This window comes from Rhinatrema bivittatum, chromosome 1, assembly GCF_901001135.1.
Source record: "Rhinatrema bivittatum chromosome 1, aRhiBiv1.1, whole genome shotgun sequence".
In the NCBI taxonomy this organism is placed as follows: Eukaryota; Metazoa; Chordata; class Amphibia; order Gymnophiona; family Rhinatrematidae; genus Rhinatrema; species Rhinatrema bivittatum.
Window position 1 is genome coordinate 645,144,827 of NC_042615.1, and position 23,232 is coordinate 645,168,058.

General features: G+C 46.6%; 1 protein-coding gene across 4 annotated transcripts in view; it reads right to left on the reverse strand.

Moving 5' to 3' along the window:
- The window catches only part of LOC115073851 (chromodomain-helicase-DNA-binding protein 1-like), a 346,258-nt gene that overhangs the window by 232,935 nt on the left and 90,091 nt on the right, over positions 1 to 23,232 (reverse strand). For all 4 annotated transcript variants that reach the window (XM_029572735.1, XM_029572754.1, XM_029572763.1 and 1 more), the window contains 3 exons: positions 18,206 to 18,384; positions 15,619 to 15,746; positions 10,603 to 10,819 (listed from right to left, as the gene is read on the reverse strand). In XM_029572735.1, coding sequence (XP_029428595.1) covers positions 10,603 to 10,819; positions 15,619 to 15,746; positions 18,206 to 18,384 — 524 coding nt within the window. The remainder of the gene's footprint in view (positions 1 to 10,602; positions 10,820 to 15,618; positions 15,747 to 18,205; positions 18,385 to 23,232) is intronic.

Sequence of the window (23,232 nt, forward strand, 5' to 3'; positions counted from 1 at the left end):
ATCCTCCAGTCTTCAGGATGATTTTAATGATAGGTTACAAATTTTTACTAATAGGTCTGAAATTTCATTTTTTAGTTCCTTCAGAACTCTGGGGTGTATACCATCCGGTCCAGGTGATTTACTACTCTTCAGTTTATCAATCAGGTCTACCACATCTTCTAGGTTCACCGTGATTTGGTTCAGTCCATCTGAATCATTACCCATGAAAACCTTCTCCAGTACGGGTACCTCCCCAACATCTTCTTCAGTAAACACTGAAGAAAAGAAATCATTTAATCTTTCCGCGATGGCCTTATCTTTTCTAAGTGCCCCTTTAACCCCTCGATCATCTAACGGTCCAACTGACTCCCTCACAGGCTTTCTGCTTCGGATATATTTTAAAAAGTTTTTACTGTGAGTTTTTGCCTCTACGGCCAACTTCTTTTCAAATTCTCTCTTGGCCTGTCTTATCAATGTCTTCTTCCAATTTTGAATGAAGATCTTTTGGCTAAAATAGCTTCTTTCACCTCCCCTTTTAACCATGCCGGTAATCGTTTTGCCTGCTTTCCATCTTTCTTAATGTGTGGAATACATCTGGATTGTGCTTCTAGGATGGTGTTTTTTAACAATGACCACGCCTCTTGCACACTTTTTACTTTTGTAGCTGCTCCTTTCAGTTTTTTTCTAACTATTTTTCTCATTTTATCAAAGTTTCCCTTTTGAAAGTTTAGTACGAGAGCCATGGATTTGCTTACTCTCCCCCTTCCAGTCATTAATTCAAATTTGATCATATTATGATCACTATTGCCAAGCGGCCCCACCACCGTTACCTCTCTCACCAAATCCTGTGCTCCACTGAGAATTAGGTCTAAAATTGCTCCCTCTCTCGTTGGTTCCTGAACCAATTGCTCCATAAAGCTATCATTTATTACATCCAGGAACTTTATCTCTGTAGCGTGTCCCGATGATACATTTACCCAGTCAATATTGGGGAAATTGAAGTCTCGCATAGTACAAAAAGTGCAGATTCGTTGTCAATCCTGACAAAGTACTCACAATAGTTTTCAAAAGTCAAAGAGGTTTTTATTCATTCAATCAGGCAACTCCACTGGTTTATATCGCATGAAACTTTACGGCGTCCCCTGACACGGTCCCGTGTTTCGCCTAGGGCTGCATCGGGAGGGCACGCCACCAGGAATTCATATACGAAATACTGAAATAAATCAATAAAGGATCAGGATACAGTATAGGACTTACAACCGAACAAAAGTACAGAAAAGATAAACCATAATATTACCTGACAGCTGGTATGCTTAAATTTGGCAGGGAGCGCACTTTCCCTTAACACTGACAGGTATTTAAAGAATGGCAGTGGCGCCAAAACTACAGGTGAACCAATCACGTGGATCAAAGGACCCCGATGACCAAACCTTCAGTTACTCGGAAGCAGATTTGAACGCAGTATTGTCTGACCAGCATTTTTTTGATGAACCTCTCTCCTTGATATCTCCTTCTGTAACCTGGGCTGATGATATTGATATTCAAAAACGTCTGACTCGCGCTGAATTGCACGCTGCGACTCTTATAGAATACTGTCGGGTCCGTCGGATCCCACGGGGTCTCCGCATTCAAAAGGAGCCCCGTTTACATACCGATAATACCACTTATATCACTCGATGGAACCAAATCCTCAATAAGTGCTCCTTGGATCTTATGGTGCTTATTATTGAGACCACGAAGCATCTACAGATCTCTCTCCAGGAAGATTTAACAAAAAATTTGGACATTATTAAGCATTCCGTTCCTAGTGAAACATTTGATCAGGAACACTCTGAATTTCTCTCTCAACTTAATAAATTTCGTACTGATCTGAAGACGGTTAAACATCAAAAATTTATCCGGGACGAAACTGACTACAAGACTGGTTTTGTATATAAATGGATGTCCAAGTCTCGCCCGCAGCCTGCAAGGAAAGTAACTTTTGCGCACGATTCATCTGGCGATTCTTCAGGCGAAGATATTCAGGCCACGCGCTCACGGCCCCCACGCGAGGACCCCGTGGTAACCTCTTCTGCTGCTCCCCCAAGTTCATCTTCTACACATGGATCGTCGTCACGCTATGCATCTATTGCAGCCTCTTTTTTAGACTGGCCAGCGCCCACCCGATCCAGGCATTCCTTCCAAACCCATTCGCAACACCCGCTCTCGGGGCCGAACACAACAGTCTCAACGCACCACCAGGGCCACCAATCAAGCCTCCGACCCATGGCTCTAGAGCGTCCTTCAGTCTTTAACTTGTCTTCACGGTCTCTCTCACCGCTTGAACTAAGTGTTTTGACCAGGGGTTTATCTTTTGTGGCTACGGTGAAATTGAATTTATTTGATCATAAAGTGCATTTTCATCGATTTTGTAGATTGTTGAAAATTAAGCAGTTTTTTGCAGATGTCCCCTCCCTCCCAGACCCCTCCCTAGTCCGTGCTAAGTCGAGATGGGTTCCCCCTGGCACCGGTGATCCGCTTCTCTTAGTTTTTGAGAGGCTGGTTGACCAGGACATGAGGGCACTCACCTCCACTCGACATTATACTCAATTTAATTTGTCCAAATCTGAATCTCAAGCGTTGTTGTCTCTTCAAAATGATCATTCGATTGTAATAAAACCGGCTGACAAGGGAGGCGGGATTGTTATCCAGGACAGGGACCATTACATATCGGAAGCCATGAGTCAACTCAATGATACCTCTTTTTATCAACCTTTATTAGAGGACCCCACTCCCCAGCTGTTGCAGCAGATTAAAACCATCGTTGAACAGGTAGTGGAACATCGCATTTTGACATCCCGTGAGGCCAAATTTTTAATAACTGAACATCCCATCACCCCAGTTTTTTACACAGTACCTAAGGTTCATAAAGATTCACAACAACCCCCTGGTCTTCCCAACGTGGCTGGCATCGGTTCACTTCTGGAACCCCTGTCCCAATTTGTGGACCTTTTCTTGAGGCCAATTGTACCTCTGATTCGCTCCTACATTAGGAATTCTGCACACTTCATTACCCTTTTGAATTCTATACCGTTTCCTACTGAGCCGTTTGTTTTTGTTACCCTTGATATCATTTCTCTTTATACCAACATTCCCCAGTCTGCTGCCCTTAGGGTTATTGAAGTAGTTTTAAACACCCGCACGGATCCTCAACGGGTTCCCACTTCACTGTTAGTTACACTTGCTAGCTTGGCACTCACAAAGAATTATTTCAGATTTCATGACATTTTATTTACAGGTAAAAGGCACGGCGATGGGGGCCACCATGGCCCCCAGTTTGGCCTGTCTCTTTGTGGCAGAGTTTGAAGACTCTTTTGTATATCTCTCTGAGTGGTTTCAAAATATATAGCGATCTGGCTGAGATACATTGATGACGTCTTTCTAGTTTGGCGGGGTACAGAGATACAATTATTCATGTTTATTGATTGGCTCAACACTTGTAATCCTAACTTACAATTTAATTTTTGTATGCATCGATCTCAGATCGCTTTTTTGGACATACTTGTTTCAGTGCATGATGGACAATTTTTGACCACCATCCATCGAAAGGACACGGATAGAAACACCTTGTTATCTTTTCAAAGCTGCCACCCGAGCACCTTGAGAGGAAACATTCTCACTGGCCAATTTTTTAGATTACATAGGCTTTGTTCTACTAGGAGTGAATTTATTCACCAAGCTGAAATAATGTCATCCCGTTTTTTATCTTGAGGGTATCCCAGGCGGGTGGTGAGACATGCTATGAAACGTGCATTATTCACTGATCGTGATTTGTTGTTCCTTCCACCATCTCATTCTGACACTACAGTTACTAACTGCATTCTGCCTTTCTCCACTCTTAGCCGACAGATTACCACCATGATTCGTAGACATTGGCATGCCCTGTCCCTGGATACGGTGTTCCCGGGCCCCCTTCGATTTACCTACCGGAGGGGCAAAAACTTGCGAGATAAACTTGTCCACGCGGATCTTTCTCAGTCACGGGATCCCGTGTGTGCGCTGGGACATCACCCATGTGGCCATTGCACAATGTGCTCCCATACAATCTCTACTACCTCGTTCATTCACCCGGTTTCTCAAAGAGTTTTTCAGCTTCGCTCACATTCAGATTGCACTACATCAGGAGTTATTTATGTGATCACTTGTCCCTGTCCCTTAGTATACGTAGGGAAAACCTCTCGCATGGTTAAAACACGTATCATAGAGCATTGCTCCAACATTCGGCATTCAAGAGGGAATGAACCTTTGGTCGACCATTGGTTAAAAAAATCCCATACCCTTTCAGACCTTATGTACAGCGTTATTGAGGTTTTCCACGGCCTGTTCGCGGTGGTCATTATGCAGAACAGCTTGGTCGCATTGAACAGCGTTGGATTTTTATTTTAGATTCAGTTACCCCTAAGGGACTTAATCGGGAGATTGAATGGTTCCTGTTTACTTAGATCTGTCATGATTAAGGTTGGCTGTACACAATGCTGCTTGGGTGCGCTACAGGAATGGGAACCAATGAATGGGGTCCTTTGATCCACGGGATTGGTTCACCTGTAGTTTTGGCGCCACTGCCATTCTTTAAATACCTGTCAGTGTTAAGGGAAAGTGCGCTCCCTGCCAAATTTAAGCATACCAGCTGTCAGGTAATATTATGGTTTATCTTTTCTGTACTTTTGTTCGGTTGTAAGTCCTATACTGTATCCTGATCCTTTATTGATTTATTTCAGGATTTCGTATATGAATTCCTGGTGGCGTGCCCTCCCGATGCAGCCCTAGGCGAAACACGGGACCGTGTCAGGGGACGCCGTAAAGTTTCATGCGATCTAAACCAGTGGAGTTGCCTGATTGAATGAATAAAAACCTCTTTGACTTTTGAAAACTATTGTGAGTACTTTGTCAGGATTGACAACGAACCTGCACTTTTTGTACTATGCGATATTGCTTTAAAGTGCAGCTTGCTCTGGATTGTACTTTTGGTAATTGAAGTCTCCCATTATTACTGCACTACCAATTTGGTTAGCTTCCCTAATTTCTCTTAGCATTTCACTGTCCGTCTCACCATCTTGACCAGGTGGACGGTAGTATACTCCTATCACTATAGTCTTCCCCGACACACAAGGGATTTCTACCCATAAAGATTCAATTGTGCATTTAGTCTCATGCAGGATGTTTATCCTGTTGGACTCTATGCCATCCCGGACATAAAGCGCCACACCGCCTCCCGGGTGCTCTTCTCTATCACTGCGATATAATTTGTACCCCGGTATAGCACTGTCCCATTGGTTGTCCTCCTTCCACCATGTCTCTGAGATGCCAATTAAGTCTATGTCAACAATCACTGCTATACATTCTAATTCTCCCATCTTACTTCTTAGACTTCTGGCATTAGCATACAAACATTTCAAAGTTTGTTTTTTGTTTGTATTTTCATTCTGCTTTTTAATTGATAGGGATAAGTTAGAATTTTTTAGCTCAGGTTAGTTTTTAGTTACAGGCACTTGAACTACTTTTATTATTGGAACCTCACTGTCGGGATGCCCTAATTATAATGCATCATTAGTATCCTTTGAAGATACCTCTCTCCGAACCATGCGCTGTTGAGCGACTGTCGGCTTTCCCCTTTGTTCTAGTTTAAAAGCTGCTCTCTCTCCTTTTTAAAGGTTATTGCCAGCAGTCTGGTTCCACCCTGGTTAAGGTGGAGCCCATCCCTTCGGAAGAGACTCCCCCTTCTCCAAAAAGTTCCCCAGTTCCTAACAAAGCTGAATCACTCTTCCTTGCACCATCGTCTCATCCATGCATTGAGACTCCAGAGCTCTGCCTGCCTCTGGTGACCTGCGCGTGGAACAGGGAGCATTTCAGAGAATGCTACCCTGGAGGTTCTGGATTTAAGTTTTCTACCTAAGAGTCTAAATTTGGCTTCCAGAACCTCCCTCCCATATTTTCCTATGTCGTTTGTGCCCACATGTACCATGACAGCCGGCTCCTCCCCAGCACTGTCTTAAATCCTATCTAGGTGACGCGTGAGGTCCGCCACCTTCGCACTAGGTAGGCATGTTACCAGGCGATCCTCTCGCCTACCAGCCACCCAGCTGTCTACATTCCTAATAATTGAATCACCAACTATGACGATCGACCTAACCCTTCCCTCCTGGGCAGTAGGCCTTGGGGAGATATCCTCTGTATGAACGGTTAGTGCATCACCTGGAGAGCAGGTCCTTGCTACAGGATCATTTCCTGCTACACCAGGTTGATGCTCTCCAATCATGAGACCTTCTTCCTCCAAGGCAGCACCAGGGCTGCCAGTCTGAAGTTGGGACTTGGCTACTATGTCCCTGAAGGTCTCATCTATATACCTCTCTGTCTGCCTCGGCTCCTCCAGGTCTGCCACTGTAGCCTCCAGAGATCGGACTCGTTCTCTGAGAGCCAGGAGCTCTTTGCATCGCATGCACATGTACAACCTCTCACCGGTGGGTAAAAATTCATACATGTGACACTCGATGCAAAAGACTGGGAAGCCCCCCTGTTGCTGATGGACTGCTGCCTCTATAACTACCCTCTATAACAGAAATGATGGAGTGGACCGGCCTCGCCTCATTGCGAGGATTTTGCCCCCATAGCTTCTCTTCCTGTGGAAGCTCTGAAGGGCCTATGACCGCCATGAAAGGACTGTCCCCAGGCCTGACCTTGAGGAGAAATTTACTTTTGTGATGCTGGGGCACCTCTCAGATAATGAAACCTCCTGCTTTCTCGAAAAATAGCACACGCCAGAAAAACCTGCTTGCTTCTAGGCTTGTCTGGCAACTTGTGAACCTTACTCTCACCCAGTTGCTTTATCTATTGCTCCAGGTCTTCCCCAAATAAAAGACGCCCTTTAAAAGGTAGCAAACCCAATTGGGATTTAGAAGACACATCTGCCGACCAATCACGCATCCACAATAACCGCCTGGCTGACACCGCGGCTTCCATAACACAAGACGAAGTTCTCACCAAATTGTACAAAGCATCTGCTACGTACGCAACCGATGCCTCCAAGCATTCTGCATTAATATCCTTGTCACCAGACTTCACTTGCACATCCTGAAGTTGCTGCACCCCGCGCAGGCATGCTCTTTGCAAGAAGCTGGAATAAATGGCGGCCCGCAGACTCAAAGAGGACACCCGAAATATTATTTTGAGATGGATCTCCAACTTCTGATCCTGAACATCCTTCAAAGCCACGGCGCCAGCAATGGGGATAATAATCTTCTTTGTGACCACCGAAACCACTGCATCCACTTTTGGCAGAAAAAAAAGCTCTAACATCTGCTCAGGCAAGGGATAAAGCTTCGACATTGCTCTTCCAACTCTTAAGCCGGAGTCGGGAGTACTCCATTCATGATCCACCATCTTTTTTATGGACTTATAAGGAAATGCAGTCGGGGAGCCCCTAAGGCCATCTAGGATTGGATCCGCCCCATGTCCCTGAGGGACCTTCAGCCCCAGCTCCTCAAGCACTTAAGGAATCAGAGGACTCAACTCTTCCCTGCGAAACAAATGGAGAATCTTGGGTCATCCCCCTCCAAAACCAGAAGAGCCTCCATATCCTCCCCGGGGCTGCGTCAGTCATCTCCTGATCAATAACCTGATTCCCCAACAAAGTTGCCTCTGTATCCATGGGGGCCTCCGGGAACCCAACAGAGTCATCGGAATTGTCATCCGCTTGCCCAGGGTCTAACAAACGCTGCACCCTGGGGACCAACTAGACCCAGCTGCAAATTTGGAAGTCAACGGGAATGGAGACGGGGATGCCATCCCTGTCTGCTAGTATCTCATCCCTTCCTGCTGTGCTAGATAAGCCTGATGGAGAGGTAGGATAAATTCAGGGTAAAAGGAGCGGGGAGCTGATGGAAAAGAAGGAACCCGAGCCTCCACGCCCCCTGAAGCAGGCAGATCCAACACAGCTGTTCTCTCTGTGCCCCCTGTCCCTCCTTGGGACCCGGGTGGACGGGGGAAAGTCTAGGAGGAAGATACTGCTCCTCCCTCCGACGGTGCGGGCAAAACCGCCTGAGAACCCAAAATGGCTGCCGCTCCTGGTTTGAGGGAGCCAGCAGGCCTGACATGCTTCGCGCTGTCACTGCCAGGATTTCTCAGGGCGGCTGAGCAGACACTAATCTTCCAGCATTTCACAGCTATCTGAGGCTGAGAGGACCCTTCTCCTCCCGAAATGCAGGCAGAGCAAAGCTCAGCATGGCTTAGGCACGGTGGAACCGCGGCACATGCGTGGCACACTGAGCCGTGAACTATCACCCCACCGGCGGGACAAGAACCCCCACGGGGAATAGCAAAGGAGCTCGTGCCATGCTGCCGACCGATCGTACGGAGGGGGTAAGCCATCACCCTGGAGGCCTTACCGTTCAAGCTGCTCCTTTCTTAAAAACTTTTTTTTTTTTAATAAACTTTAATTAAAAACAGCAAAAGACTTCCCTCTCTTATAGCTGTAATAGAGCTGTCCAGCTCAGAACAGCCAAAAAAAAAAAAAAACCAAAGGAGATGGAGAGACTCAAAGGAAAGGTGTGTGTGTGTGTGGGGGGGGGGGGGGGGGGGGGGGGGGGGCAAACCCCCCCACAGACCTGAGCCAAGAGCCGCTTAAATGGCCTCGTGAAAGAGAGGGATCTGAACCACCAGATTTACACCTCATAGACCAACAAGGATTGAGCATAAAAAAGGTCACCAACCTCCAGCTCGCCCAAACAGGGAAAGGATCCCCCCGGGACCCTAACCCTTGGGGAGGAAGGCTCACAAGAAAAAAGAAAAAGAAAATACAGACTGTAGAACTGCACGTTTTTGCACCAGCCACCATCTGCTGGAGACAGAAATACTGAGGAACTGCTGGTGTCAGCTGAACTTTCTCTGTCTCCATCTGCTGGCAGGGATGCATAAACCCAGGAGTCTGGACTGATCCGGGAACGTACAGGGAAGGTTTAATTTGTTTCTGCTTGCCACTGTAGAAAGTCATTCTGTAGGAGCAGTAGGGACATTCCATTAAGACAGGTTTGCTGTCTACCATTCGGGCCGATATAGTAAAAAACGCGAGAGAGCGGGTGACCGCCCGCTCTCCTGTGTGCGCGCGATACAGTAAAAAAATTTAAATTAGGCCCGGCGGTAAAAAGAGACGCTAGGGACACTAGCGCGTCCCTAGCGCCTCTTTTCAGACAGGAGCGGCAGCTGTCAGCGGGTTTGACAGCCGACGCTCAATTTTGCCAGCGTCTGTTCTCGAGCCCGCTGACAGCCATGGGTTCGGAAACCGGAGCCGGCAAAATTGAGAGTCCGGTTTTCAACCCGCAAACCTATTTCAAAATGTATTTATTTTTTTACTTTTTTAAACTTTCGGGACCTCCGACTTAATATCGCCATGATATTAAGCCGGAGGGTGCACAGAAAAGCAGTTTTTACTGCTTTTCTGTGCACATTCCCGGTGCCCGGAGAAATCAGCGCCTACCTTTGGGTAGGCGCAAATTTCTGAAAGTAAAATGTGCGGCTTGGCTGTACATTTTACTTACTGAATCGTGCGGGAATACCTAATAGGGCCATCAACATGCATTTGCATGTTGCGGGCGCTATTAGGTTCAGGGGGTTGGACGCGCGTTTTACTTTCAGAAATTAGCGCCTACCCAAAGGTAGGCGCTAATTTCTTCGGGCACCATGAATGTGCACGATATTAAGTTTGAGGTCCCGAAAGTTTAAAAAAGTTAAAAAAAAAAAAATTTGAAATAGGCTTGCGGGTTGAAAACCGGACGCTCAATTTTGCCGGCTCCGGTTTCCGAACCTGTGGCTGTCAGCGGGCTTGAGAACTGACACCGGCAAAATTGAACGTCAGCTGTCAAACCCGCTGACAGCCGCCTCCGGGAACCCAAAAGAGTCAACGGAATTGTCATCCGCTTGCCCAGGGTCTAACAAACGCTGCACCCTGGGGACCAACTAGGCCCAGCTGCAAATTTACTGAATAAGGGGTAAAGCTAGCGCATCGAAAATGCGTGTCCAAATGCTGGCTAAAGGTGCGCTCCGTCAGAGCACACTGTACTGTATCTGCCTGATTGTGAAGAAAACTAAGGCTAGGCTGAATGCAATTTTGAAAGATAACACAAATTATTAAAAAAAAATAATTTTGGCAACTTACAAAAAGAAGAAATGGAAAATACTTCAACAAAAGAAAGAAAAATATAACAAACAAACTGAAGGCAAAAATTCAACAAGCAGCTGAAGGAGAGAGACCAAAAACATGTCTTTTCGCATAAGCAGAATAACGAAGACTGAAGAGACTCATGCGGCAACAGCTGAAAAGGAAGACTCGTGTATGCTCTGAAAAATCGTGTTTTTCAGAGCTCTGAGAGCGCTTTTCCGTTTCAGTATTGCTGGATGATGTAACCCACTTCTGTGGCCAATTACAGTCCTGTTTTTCCATGGAAAAATATTCTTATGTTTGGAAACTGATCATTTTGAACCTAAATTTACATAGCAAATATTTTGAAAATATATCCAAAGTGTAAGATTAAACTTAGTTAGTTGTGATACTCCTGATTTCGTTACATAATAATTGGAGTTAAGGTTACTCACCACATTTCTACTGTTGATATCACCTATATAAACCACCGCATTCATCTGGGGAGCCCAAATTTGAATTTCTCTTTGCCAGGAGGTGAGTGTAGAAAGAGGTACAACTAGCAGAAAAGGCCCATACAGCTGGTGTTCATTGAACAGGTAGTTCAGAAAGGAAATAGTCTGTATTGTTTTTCCAAGACCCATTTCATCTGCCAGAATACAACTGTTACCTCTGCAAAATGTAAAAAATGCACATTAACTTCATTCCACCAAACAAAACACATAGAGGGTTCATATTCAGTCACTGTCCGGATAGCAAAGTTAGCTGGATAAACTTATCTGGCTTACTTTGGAGGTATATTCAATAGTGCACACATAGTATTGAACATAGCTGCTATCTTAAAGGTAGCCAGATAACTTTATCTAGCTAATGTGATTCCTCCCTGAAATACCCCCGGAAAAGTCCTTCAGTTATTCAGCTAAATTTTAGCCAGATAAGAAAATAGCCAACTAAAATATAGTGGGCTAAGTGCCCAAATATTCATTTATTCATTTAACTTCTGAGTTATCTATTTAAAAGGCAAGTTTTTGTATATTCAGAAACTTATCCAGCTAAAATCTAGCTGGATTAAAAAAAAAAAAAAAAGGTATTCTGCAGGATTTCCTATATTATCTGGCTAACTTGGCCACATTTCATTCTTATCCAGATAAGTTAGACAGATACTTTAGACCTGCTTCAAAGTAGGTCTAAAGTTATCCAGCCTTGCTTGGCCAAATAACTTTCTACTTAACCAGATATTTTCAAAAGATATCCAGTTAAGTTCTGTTGTGAAATTTAAAAAAAAAAAAAAAGTAGAGAGGCCTGTGGCTCGATTTCCTCTCTCTTTCCCACCAAATTTCGTCGATAACCCTGTAAGGCCATTCATTCTCCACACCACATTCCCTCCTAAATGTAAAAATTGTTCCAGGGTCCCCAGGTCGGTTCCTCCCCACAACCCACTTGCCCATTCCCTTAAAAAAAAAAATCACTTTCCCCACCCTGGACCCTTTCCCCCACTGTGCGCAACTACTGGGACAGCTACATTGCTCTCCCAACTGATTGGATTTCTCCAATCCCAACACTTAAAACTCCTATCGGGAGCGAGGTACAGTACACCTTACTTGCTCTCACTGAAGCTTCTTCCTTGGTGAATGCATAAACTATGGGTAACTTACACTTCCAGCAAAGCTTCTGTCAGAAGCTGCGCTGGAAGCGCTGGGAGCAATTAAATATTGTACCTCACATCCCTGGCAGGGGTTTTAAGTGTCAGGGGGAGGATGGGAGGGGGTGGGCTGGTTATGCACAAAGGCTAGGTGGGGGCATGGTCGAGGGAGGGTAAGCAATTTATGTTTTCAAGGGAATGGATGAATAGAAGGTGGGAAGGGGGCCCAATCTGTGGACTTGAACAATTTTAACAAATTTAGGAGGGGATGTGGAGTGGGGGTAACATGGCCATCAATGAAATGTGAGGAGGAGGAGGAGGAGGAGGGAGGAAATCAGGCCACAGGCCCCTTTACTTTTTTTTTTTTTTTTTAATTTTCCAGCACTACTTAACCAGATATGTTTTGAAGATATTCAGTTAAATAATTAGTATCTGGCTCCTTGCCCCCCTCTTTTGTATATAGTATTTATTTATTTTTTTCATTCACCCCCCTCTTTATTTCTTACTTCAAGTTAAGGCATCCTTGTTATAGGGTTCCCTATTGGCTGGTTCCCTATTGCGCCTAGGTCTGTGAGTCTCTGGAGAGTGTCCTTCACCGCCAGGCACTTGCCTAGCCCTTTGCAGGATGACACAAGGAACTTGTCTGCCGGAATTCGTGCAAAATCTAAAGCGTAACCTTGATCTATCACACCGAGGACCCACTGGTCCGAGGTTATCTTGGCCCATTCCTCGGTGAAAAATGTCAACCTGGCTCCTACGTTTGGCACGGCCGCTGGTAACTGCCGCGAGGAATGGACCGTCTGCGTTTCATTGGGATGCCTTGGATCCTGTTCCCGACTAGGGTCCACCTGGCCTCCCAAACTTTTTCCCCCGAAAGGACTGAGACCACGAGGCGGACTTGGCAGGCCCCGAACGGTAAGAGGAACCTGAAGATGTCTGCGGGCGCGACCTCCTGCTCCCCCGAAAACGTACTCGATTGGTGAAAGGCATCCGAGTCCTCGGCCTGTCCTCAGGTAACTTGAAAGCCTTGTTTTCCCCGAGCGACTGCATCAAATCATCTAGCTCCTTTCCAAACAGCAACTTCCCTTTAAAGGGTAGCGAACCAAGGTGAGCCTTAGAGGACCCATCCGCCGCCCAATTTCGGAGCCAGAGGAGGTGCCGCGCTGACACCGCTGAGACCATAGCTCTGGTGGAAGTCCGGAGCAAGTCATACAGCGCATCCGCATTGTAAGCGATCACCGCCTCCAGGTGATCCACCTGTCCAGCCTCCTCCTCAGACAGATCCGCATTGGCCTGGAGGACTTGGGCCCACCGGAGCCCCGCCCTCAGCGCAAAGTTACTACAAATCGCCGCGCGGACCCCCAAGGCCGAAACCTCAAAAACCTTCCTAAGCTGCAGCTCCAGCTTCCTATCCTGGATATCCTTGAAAGCGGTAGCTCCTGTGACCGGGATCGTTGACCTCTTGGTTACCGCCGAAACCGCTGCATCCACTCTGGGAAGACGAAGTAGCTCCAGCGCATCTTCTGGCAATGGATACAACTTATCCATGGCCTTACTCACTTTCAGACCCAGCTCCGGAGTATCCCATTCCCGGAATAAGATGTCCGATGCCGAAAAATGGAATGGAAAAGCCGCTGCCGGGCCGGTAAGGCCCAAAAGAACCGGATCCATTTTGGCCCCTGGCCGGGACTCCACCTGTGGCGCCTCCACACCAAGCTCCTGCAGGATGGCCGGAATAAGCAGAGCTAACTCCTCCTTCCGGAACAATCGGACTACCCTCGGGTCATCGCCATCCACCGCCGTCGTACCTTTGCCGGTACTTGGCAGGCCTGACCCCTCTTCCTCCGGCCCATCAGCCCCCCCCAGGGGCCCCCCAGCCGGGGGCTGCTTCCTCCGATAAGGAAGACTCTGAGTCCGACTCCTGTGGTCTGCCCCGCACCGGGCGCTTCTGCTTTGGAGGGTCCGAGGTTTTCCCGGGTCCTTTCCCAGCTCTCCTCTTCCGGGATACCCCCTGCTGCCACTTAGAACTCTTATACTTAAGAACCTTGCGTAAAAGTAACGCGAAGTCGGAAGAGAAGGAGGTCTCCGATCCCGAGGAAGCCTCCTCCCCACTAACCTCCACCGGGGAAGCAGCACCCCCCGGGGGGGGGGCCCCCCCGGGGGCCCGCTGCTGCGGGAAAAGCGCTGGAGGAAGGCCGCCATTTTCTACGGCCTTCCTCGTGGCTTCCCGGACCGCATTCAAAATGGCTGCCGTTCCCGCGCTAAGCGGGAACGGCTCAGCACTACTCTCCCCTGCCTGTCCGTCGCACGGCTGCACTGTCGCGGGCCGAGAACGGCCCCCCGACCTGTCTCGGACGGCCCCTCGCCGCCCTAGACACAATTAGAGCACACGCCGTCCTGCGACAACGACGCGCGCGCCGAGCTGCACGCGCAGCAAGAAGATCCTCGCGGCATCCCCGGCGCGACAGAGGAGTGCCCAGCAAGGGAAATTCCAGGTAAAATTTTAAAAACTAACCCCCCCTGGAATGGAGCCCGAAGCACGGAGAGCCGGCAAGGCGAAGCCGCTACAAAAACAAAACACAGGTTTTTTGTTTTTTTTACTTGCGATCACCGCCTCCTGGCCGCTGTCCCTGGTCCTGAGCTGCCTGCTCCAGCGGGGGTGAGTGAACCGGGCTCCCCGGTGTCACCCCCGATGCTGCTGCCAGCAAAAGGCCGGGTCCTCGACCCTCAGCAGCGGCCTCTACCAGGGGGGGATGGTCCCCTCAGAACCTTCCAACCCCCCTGGGAGGCTGTCAGGGCGAGGGAGCCTTCTTCTGAAACTTCTGTGCTCTTTAAATTTAAAAACCGCTTATTAAATCCTTTTTTTTTTTTTTTTAAGCAAATCACTACAATTCCTGACTAACTAACCGCTACCCAGGATCCCAGAGACTGTGGGTGAACCTGCCCCATCTGCTGGAGACAGAGAAAGACTGAGGGACTGTGGGTGGCGCCTTACTATATTGTAGGGATGCCCTAGAGGTCTTGCTCTGTCTCCATCTGCTGGTGCGGAGTCACAACCCAGGTGTCTGGACTGATCCGGGTACGTACAGGGAACACACATTCAATGCGGAATGCAGCGTACATTTACAATAATACAAGAACAACAGACACATATAAAATAAGAACAAAGACATGCAATGCCCCCAGACACAGGATACAACTATCATAGGCATCGCTGGAACCCACTAGACATGACTGGCCGAAATAAGAGGAAAGCAAAATTAAACTCAATGACAGCAGGGCGTGAAGGCCAGTGGCACCGATGGCACACTGCTATGGAACAGAGTACAAAGATGAAAAGAAACTTAGAGATATGATTGAAAAGCTTTACTAAGGGAAACTACAAGGGCACAAAACCATGACTCAAAAGGCACCACAGAAAAAGAAAGATTGAAGGAAACCCATGTAGACTCGTGGCATAATGACATGTATGCTCAGTAGGGGCCATTGAAAGTTCAAGAAACTGACATAAGTTTTCCATGCCGGGGTCCATTGGATGAAGTCATTCCATGTGTGAGGACTGCCATCCTGATTGTCCTCAGAGAAAAACAAGATACTCTCATTTTCAAAAATCAATACTCATGTTTCAACTAGCTGAACCTCCACCTAAGGATGTTAAAGGCAATCACTGGGTATTTTACTAGATTTAAGATAAGAAATAATAATGATAATGAATAATTTTTGGACAAATTATCAGAGCATGTCAGCATGGCTTGTGACTTGCTTTATAAAGTGGTTTTATAGTAAATAAAAACTGAGTATCTCTGTTGTATTTCCTGCAAATACTTACTTGCACCAGGAGTGTGCTAACCAGTTAAGACCATTTAACTGATAGTCTCGCAGCTCTAAAGTATCATTCCCACCGATATATGATGGTTGCATTTTCAACGCAACAAACCTGGGCCTTTGCTTTAAAACCTAGAAACAAAATAAAGTGAACATTAGTTCTATAAACTAACATTTCAAAACAATGTATACAATAATGATAACAATTGACCGAGGAGGGATATTCCTGGGAGCATTCTCAGTGGGGGTTAGGTCACCCCTTGATCTTAAGTGAAGTTGGAGTTAGAGAGAGAAGCAGTTGGAGAACTGTATTTTGAAGATTCATCCAGAGTTCTGCTGAGAAGAATTTTGACTGAGATTTTGTATTGGACCTTGTCTAAAGGGAAGGGTTATCCCCTTTTTTCTCCTTAAAGATTGGGGCTGAAGTTTTGTTTGCCCAAACATCTGTCAAAGCTGGGTGAACAGAACATAGGTTTTTGAAGAATAAAGAAAAAGGAAACCAATCGTTGATGACTTGGATTAATAAGAGGTTTGAGGAGTTTTGAACCCCATTTTGTTTGTTTTTCCAGGACTTGGGGATTATTTTGCCACTATATTTTGTTAGATGTTGGAATTACACTCTAGTTCTCCCACCCTCACTAGTAAAGACATTTTCTCTCCAGATGAAGGTGCAAGAGCAGGAGGGGAAGTGAATAGAAGAAAAATGGACAGAGAAACCATCTGCTTTTTGGAAATTATTAGATGTATGATGATTCTTATTTCTGTAATCAGGCTTGAATCCTCTAAGTTACAGCAAATACTATCTTTTATTTGAACACCAACTATGGACTCCAGTGTTTTCTTCTGAGGTTACCCCAGTGTGGATTTTCTAGGGGGATGGATGGACCCCTATTGTGACTCCTGGTTTCTTCCAGTTTTCATTTTGGCCTTCCGGCTCTTATTTTTCATCATCTGGCACCTCCTGGATATATTTGAACCAGAGTGTGAGGTATCTGGTCACTGAGATAGTGATCGACCTTGTCGGAGGCCGCAGAAAAGAAATCTTCTTCCTTATCCGGACTTGAACCCAGTCCCATAACAACCCTAGTTCCAAATAAAGCACCAAAATGGGGGACCCGCTACATGGGTGATGTGCCTTTCAGATCCAGGGCGCACAATTATTTTCTCATCTAGATGAAGTGCAGAATGGTATGGAGGGAGCTCATCTTGAATTTTTCCGGCAATAGATTCTTGTTCAAACTTCAGAAATTCACAGGATGCCTCAATCCCCCGGATTTCTTGAAGCTAAGGAAATAGTAGAACCCCTGGCCATGTTGATTGGATGGGACAGGTTCTATTGTCCACTGTATGAGAAGCAATTCCACCTCCAAGCGGAGTTATGAGGAATGAAACAGATCCGGAGTGAAGGATGATCAAGGAAGTATCAGAAGTCTGAAGAATTGCTAGTAACCAGTTTTCAGCCATCTTGTCTCACAGTCAAATCTTCAGCTTCTGTCCTGTGTCTGCCTTAGCCAGGCCTATTCAAAGACTCACTCACCAGCCGTCAGCGCAAACCATAGGGCCCAGCCCTCAAGGTTGCACCAATTGCACCATGGCAAGAGGGGCTCATACTCACATTGCTCGCAACAAATGGAGATGACTTGAATTTTTGGAGAATCTCCAATACTTGTAGATAACATAAGAATTAATGATGAGCGGCCTTGCATATTTTGCATTCGGCTGCAGTGAGGAGTGAGTGTGGTGAGCACACTCAATTTCAAAAGGTTGAGAGAAATGCAAATCCGGTAGTTTTAACAGGAAGGTCTGGAGAAATGTTATCAGGTTGTGCCCTTAGCATAGTCAGGGATTTTCAAGGTCTGAAGATTATTCTGGAGTTAGCGATTATTTAAGTCTTCCAGATCTCTCTCCAAAAGTGCAATTTTCTTAACTTGTTGCTGGACTTCCATGATGCAGCGCTCGTTTTTCTCAATCCAGTCATCGGTTAGCATAGCATTCTTTTGAAGTGTCAAAAATTCAGATTTTAATTCAGCCATATCAGATTTAATTTTGGCCATAGTGGCCAAGTTATCTTTCATTAAGTCCTTCGGTTACAAAGCACAGACATAATGGTCTTAAGAGAAACATCCAATTCCTTCACTGGGTTGTCAGTAGGAGATGGAGGATCCTGCTTCACAAGTTTGTGCTGTGTTGGAACTGCGAGAGCAGGTTCGCTTTTGACTATTTTAGTGTTGCCAAATCTTGATGTGTTCCTGGATCAAGTATGATCAAAATTAGTCTCTGTAGTGAGCTCCGAACAGCAAGCTATAAGATAGATTATCAGGAGAGCATGAGAGGAAAAGGATTAGGCAGCTTTCTTGCTGGTGCTCACCAGCGCCACTGATGGGATTCTTTCTTAACATTTAAGGTAATCTAAGGCAAGACAGAAAGTACACTATATATTTAATGTTATATTTGTTTACTTACTGAAAATTAAATCTTTCAACATTTGTATTTTTACTGGTTTCCAATAAAAATAGAAAATTACAATTAACTAGGTCAGGTCCAATAATACACATTCTTAAATGTCAAAATAAATTTTGGTATGTACTTACCTTGCACTCCTTGAAAGGAATAGTCTTGGATTGATTCCTGCTTAAATACTCATCAATATGGGTTTGAAATTTTTTGCTAATGAGAGCTCCATCTTCCCAACTGCACTCAAAGTATGGCAGGCCTTGCCACTTGCAAAAATAATCTGGATAACCCGCTGCTGACTTCTGATTTGAGTGAGCTGTTAAAAGGATTAAAATATTATCCTCAGATTATTTTCTACAAGCTCTTTTCCATGATCTAACACTTTAATAATGCCAAAGCAACAACCTGTAACCTAACTATAGCTATGATATCCACAAATAACAAAGATAAAATCTAGTTTGATTTTTGTTTGCTGGTATGGGGGATGAACAAGGTTGGTTACCTGTGATAGGTATTCTCTATGCATACCATGATAATTAGCCTGCCTTACAATGTAACAATGGGTAGGTCATGGGACAGACCATGACCAGCCAACTCACCCTGGAACGCAGTCAGTGGCAGGAAACCACCAACCACACTCGAAGACATTACCATGTTCCTGTTCCTCTAGGGGCCCCTATTCTTAAAGGGCCCGTGGCAGGAAATCCCTGTGGCATGCCCTGTGATGACCTCACATGCTTGGCCCTATTTAAGCTTTTCCAGCACAGCAGCTGGAAAACATGGCCTTCTTTAGCCCTGTTCCGGTCTGCCCTTGTTCTGCTCTTCTGTGTCCGTCTTGTCCTGTTCCTCCTGCCTGCAGTTTGATATTCACCTCTACTATGGAACAAGACTTCGCTTTTGCCTGCCGCCTGGTACTGACCTCTGCTATGGTCTACAAACTAGCCTCACACACCACCCACACTGAACTTGCCTTGTACCTAAACTCTGCCTCTCCTCCACCAGCCCTGACCCCTGTTTGTATGTGGACTCTGATTGACCGCCCCATATGAGGCATTAGTCTAAGTCCTGCTGGCCCCTGGAACTCAAGGGCTCAACCTGTGGGGGAACAGGGCTGGTTCAGGTGAATCCCCAGCTCATCCCAGTAAGGGCATGTCCACCAGCTGTCAGTGTGGGCTTAGTAGGTTCACCTATTAGGCTGCATCAACCACATAAGAGCTCACAACCGTGACATATAGTGGGTGTTGACATCCTAAATTGTAAAGAATTTCTTAGAATGCTGTGGAAAAGCCTAGGTTTTCACAAACATACATGGGTCCCTCTCTTTTCTATATAATAGCTGAATACCCAATTATAAATGCAGGAGAGTGGAAATATGTGGCTGATTAGCATGTTGTCCACAGAGAACAACCTTTAATGTACAAATGTTTTCTTCTGTAGACAAGCAGGACGAATAAGCCACACAAGTACATAACCCTAGTTATGTGGGAGCACTGAGAGGAGAGGGTCACCTTGCTGGTGGCTGAAAGGAATCAGTAAGTTTTTGCTTGGGAAATTTTCTTTTTTAAAAGTATTGGGACGAAGTTAACTATTTGGGAATATTATTTAGTGTGTTTGTGTGTGTTTGTGCTTTTGTGCTTTTAATAGTAAGGCAGGGAATAAACTGAAGTTAGACTGTATTTATAAATAGTCAGTCAGTAAGGCAGCTAATAAGCAGAAGTTAGAGTGTTTGTATATTAAAAAAATAAAAAATAAAAAAGTAGCCAGAAGCTAGAAATAAGCTAGGAGCAGTGTACACCTAAGTAAAAAGATTGAAAATAAAGTACTCACCTTGGAAAGGTGTTTAAGGTAGTGTTATTTGGTTTGATTAGGTACCAACATTTGTTAATCAAGAGAGCAGTGAGTCACTCTGGCTGACTAACTGAAGTTAGACTGTTTGTATTTTCCAACCCTCCCATCCCTCGCCCACCCATCCCTAGCTCATCCTTTAATTTATAGGCAGGTGCCGCTTTCAGAAAAAAACCCCAAAAAACCCCAAACAAACCTTATTGGGAGTTTGATCATTTCCCTATAGGTCACTACCAGACATATAGTGGCCTTCCTCCCAGGGAGTAGGCAGGTCCTGGTGGGACCATCCCCCCTTTTTGCAGGCAAATCAGAACTAGGGGTTGGAGGCCCTATCAGTTCCATTGCCTGGTGAGACAGTTAACGTGAGTACTGGTGGTCCAGTCCCTCCCCCTTGTAGTTCCTTTTTCCAGAGAAGCTCCATTCCTCTGGTAAGGCCGTTTAAACAAATAAATAAAAAGTTGGCGAGTCATTTTTATTTTCAGCGCGACTCCCTGCTGCCTCTGCAAGATTGCTGCAGTTTCGATCCTCCCGGGCTCCGGCCGCAGTTTTTAGGTGTTTTTCTTCCCTCTCGCGCCTCTCCCCTTGTCGGTCATGCTGCATGCGTCGCAATGCATGGCCTGCGGGGAGCCGGCTACGCGGTTCTCCCACGATGGCCTCTGTTCTCGATGCCTCCCCGGCGGGGAGGGTCTGTTGAGTGCGATGGGGAGACCTTCAGCCAGGTCCCATGGTGCGGGTAAGCAGCTGAATGATCGGGAGAATCTGACTGACTTGTTCCTGCTGAGTGTGGGAACGGCGGCCATCTTAGCTTTCTTTGCTGCCGTGGCAACTCAACAACCCACATTCCCCATTTTTCCAGGAGACTCCTGTAGCTCTGCAACTGGTCAGCTGATGTCTCTTCAAAGTCTCAGCAGAGGGCACTCCCTTTTAAGAGCAAGTTCCTATTTGGAGAGGACTTTGATCAGCTGATAAAGTCCTTAGGAGAGAATAAGGTACATAAGCTCCCTGAAGACAAGCCTAGGGGCCCCAGGAATTTCTTTCTGCCCCGCTCTCGTTTTCGGAGTCAGAGACACTTTCGTCAGAACAGGGCTCCTTTCTTTGGCCAAAGGCAACCGTCCGGGAGGTCTCACTCCGCAACGGGGGTCAATCAGGGGTCTTTGGGATACAAGTCCTCCCAATGAGATAGCGCAGACCCATTCCTCTGTTTCAGTCATAGAGGGACGGCTCTCCCTGTATTATGAGGAGTGGGTCAAAATAGCGTTGGACCCAGTGGGTTCTAAGCATCATAGAACACGATTACGCTTTAGAATTTGCTCAGCCTCTGTGACACCTGTTTTGGTTATTTATTTAGCGTTTTTTATATACCGAGGTATAGCAGAGTTGCCTTCACTCCGGTTTACATTATATCTCCCTGCGGATCCCCAGAGAAGAGGCAGATAGTGAGTCAGACCCTTCGCCAGCTGGAAGATCTTGGGACCATCGTTCTGGTTCCCCTGGACGAGTGCAGGACCAGGAGATACTCCATCTATTCCGTGGCACCCAAAAAGGAAGGCTCTTTCCATCCGATTCTTGACCTAAAGAGAGTAAACAAAGCTCTCAAAGTGCCACATTTTCGTATGGTGACTGCACTCAGTCATTGCGGCGGTGTGTGCTGGAGAGTTCTCTACTTCCCTGGATCTAACGGAGGCAATTCGAAATCCTCAAGGATCAAATATTTCTGCATTTCATGGTCCTCGGGAGGCATTATCAGTTTCGGGCCCTCCCGTTTGGGGAGCGGTCACCAACCCGTACCTTCACAAAGGTGATGGTGGTGGTGGCTGCAGCCCTCCAGCGGGAGGGGGTACTGGTTCACCCATATCTGGATTACTAGCTCATTCGGAGTACCTCTGCAGGCTGGCTGTACACAAAGTATTACATCACCTGCGCTCCCTCGATTTGGTCGTCAATCATCCCAAGAGCCATCTGTTCCCTTCCCAGGTCCTGGACTTCTTGGAAGTGCGATTCAATACCCGAGTCGGCAAAGTCTTCCTCATGCAGGAACTGATTGTCAAGCTGATCTCAAGTCAACATCTCTTGTCACTGCCAGTACCCAGGGTCTGGGATTACTTGCAGGTTCTTAGCTCTATGGCATCCACTCTGGAATTGGTCCCCTGGGCCTTTGCTTATATGAAGCCTTTAAAGAGAGCTTTGCTTTCCCGCTGGGATCCGATGTCTGAAGAGTTCCAGGTTCCTTTGCCACTCACGCAGTCCGCCAGATCCAGTCTTGGTTGTGGCTTGTCCTCGACCACTTGAAGCGAGGCGTGGACCTGGAGGTTCCTCAGTGGGCGATTATAACCACGGACGCCAGTCTCTCCGGTTGGGGTGCCGTGTGTCAATCTCAGTTGGCCCAGGGCCAATGGTTGCAGGAGGCGGCACAATGGTCCATCAATTGCCTGAAAACAAGAGCTGTGTGCTTTGCATTGAGGAGGTTTCTTCCTCTCGTCCACCATCGGGCGGTACGAGTCTTGTCAGATAATGCGACGACAGTGGCCTACATCAACCGTCAAGGCGGAACAAGGAGTCATCCGGTAGCCTTAGAAGCGGAGAAACTGATGGCCTGGGCAGAACAACATTTAGCCCTGTTGATTGCCTCTAACATAGCCGGGGTCGACAACGTACAAGCGGACTTTCTAAGCCGTCAGCATCTGGACCCCGGAGAGTGGGCGTTATCCTTGGAAGCAATGACACTTATCTCTCGCCGGTGGGGCACTCCCCATTTGGACTGGATGGCGACTCAGAAAAATGCAAAGGCACCATGCTTCTTCAGTCACAGAAGAGAACATGGGGCAGAATGGGTAGATGCCCTAGTCCTTCCTTGGCCCCGTGATGTTCTTCTCTACATGTTTCCCCCATGGCCTCTCATAGGCAAGATTCTTAGAAGAATGGAAACTCACCCACGAACAGTTATCCTCGTAACTCCAGAGTGACCCTGGAGACCATGGTTTGCGGACCTAGTCAACCTGGTGGTGAATGGTCCTCTGTGCCAAAGTCATCTTCCAAACTGCTGCATCAGAGTCCGGTAATTTTAGACCAGGCGGATCGCTTTTGTCTAGCGGCTTGGCTTATGAGAGGAGGCAATTGAGAAAGAAAGGGTATCCTGAGGATGTCATATCCACGCTCTTACGGGCGCGGAGGACCTCTACTTCTCTAACTTATGTCTGGGTATGGAAAGTCTTCGATTCTTGGTGTGGCGAGCAAGGGGGTCCTTCCTCATTAGGCTTCAGTACCACAGATCCTTGCATTTCTACAGAAGGGACTCAGCAAAGGGTTATTCGGTAGTTCC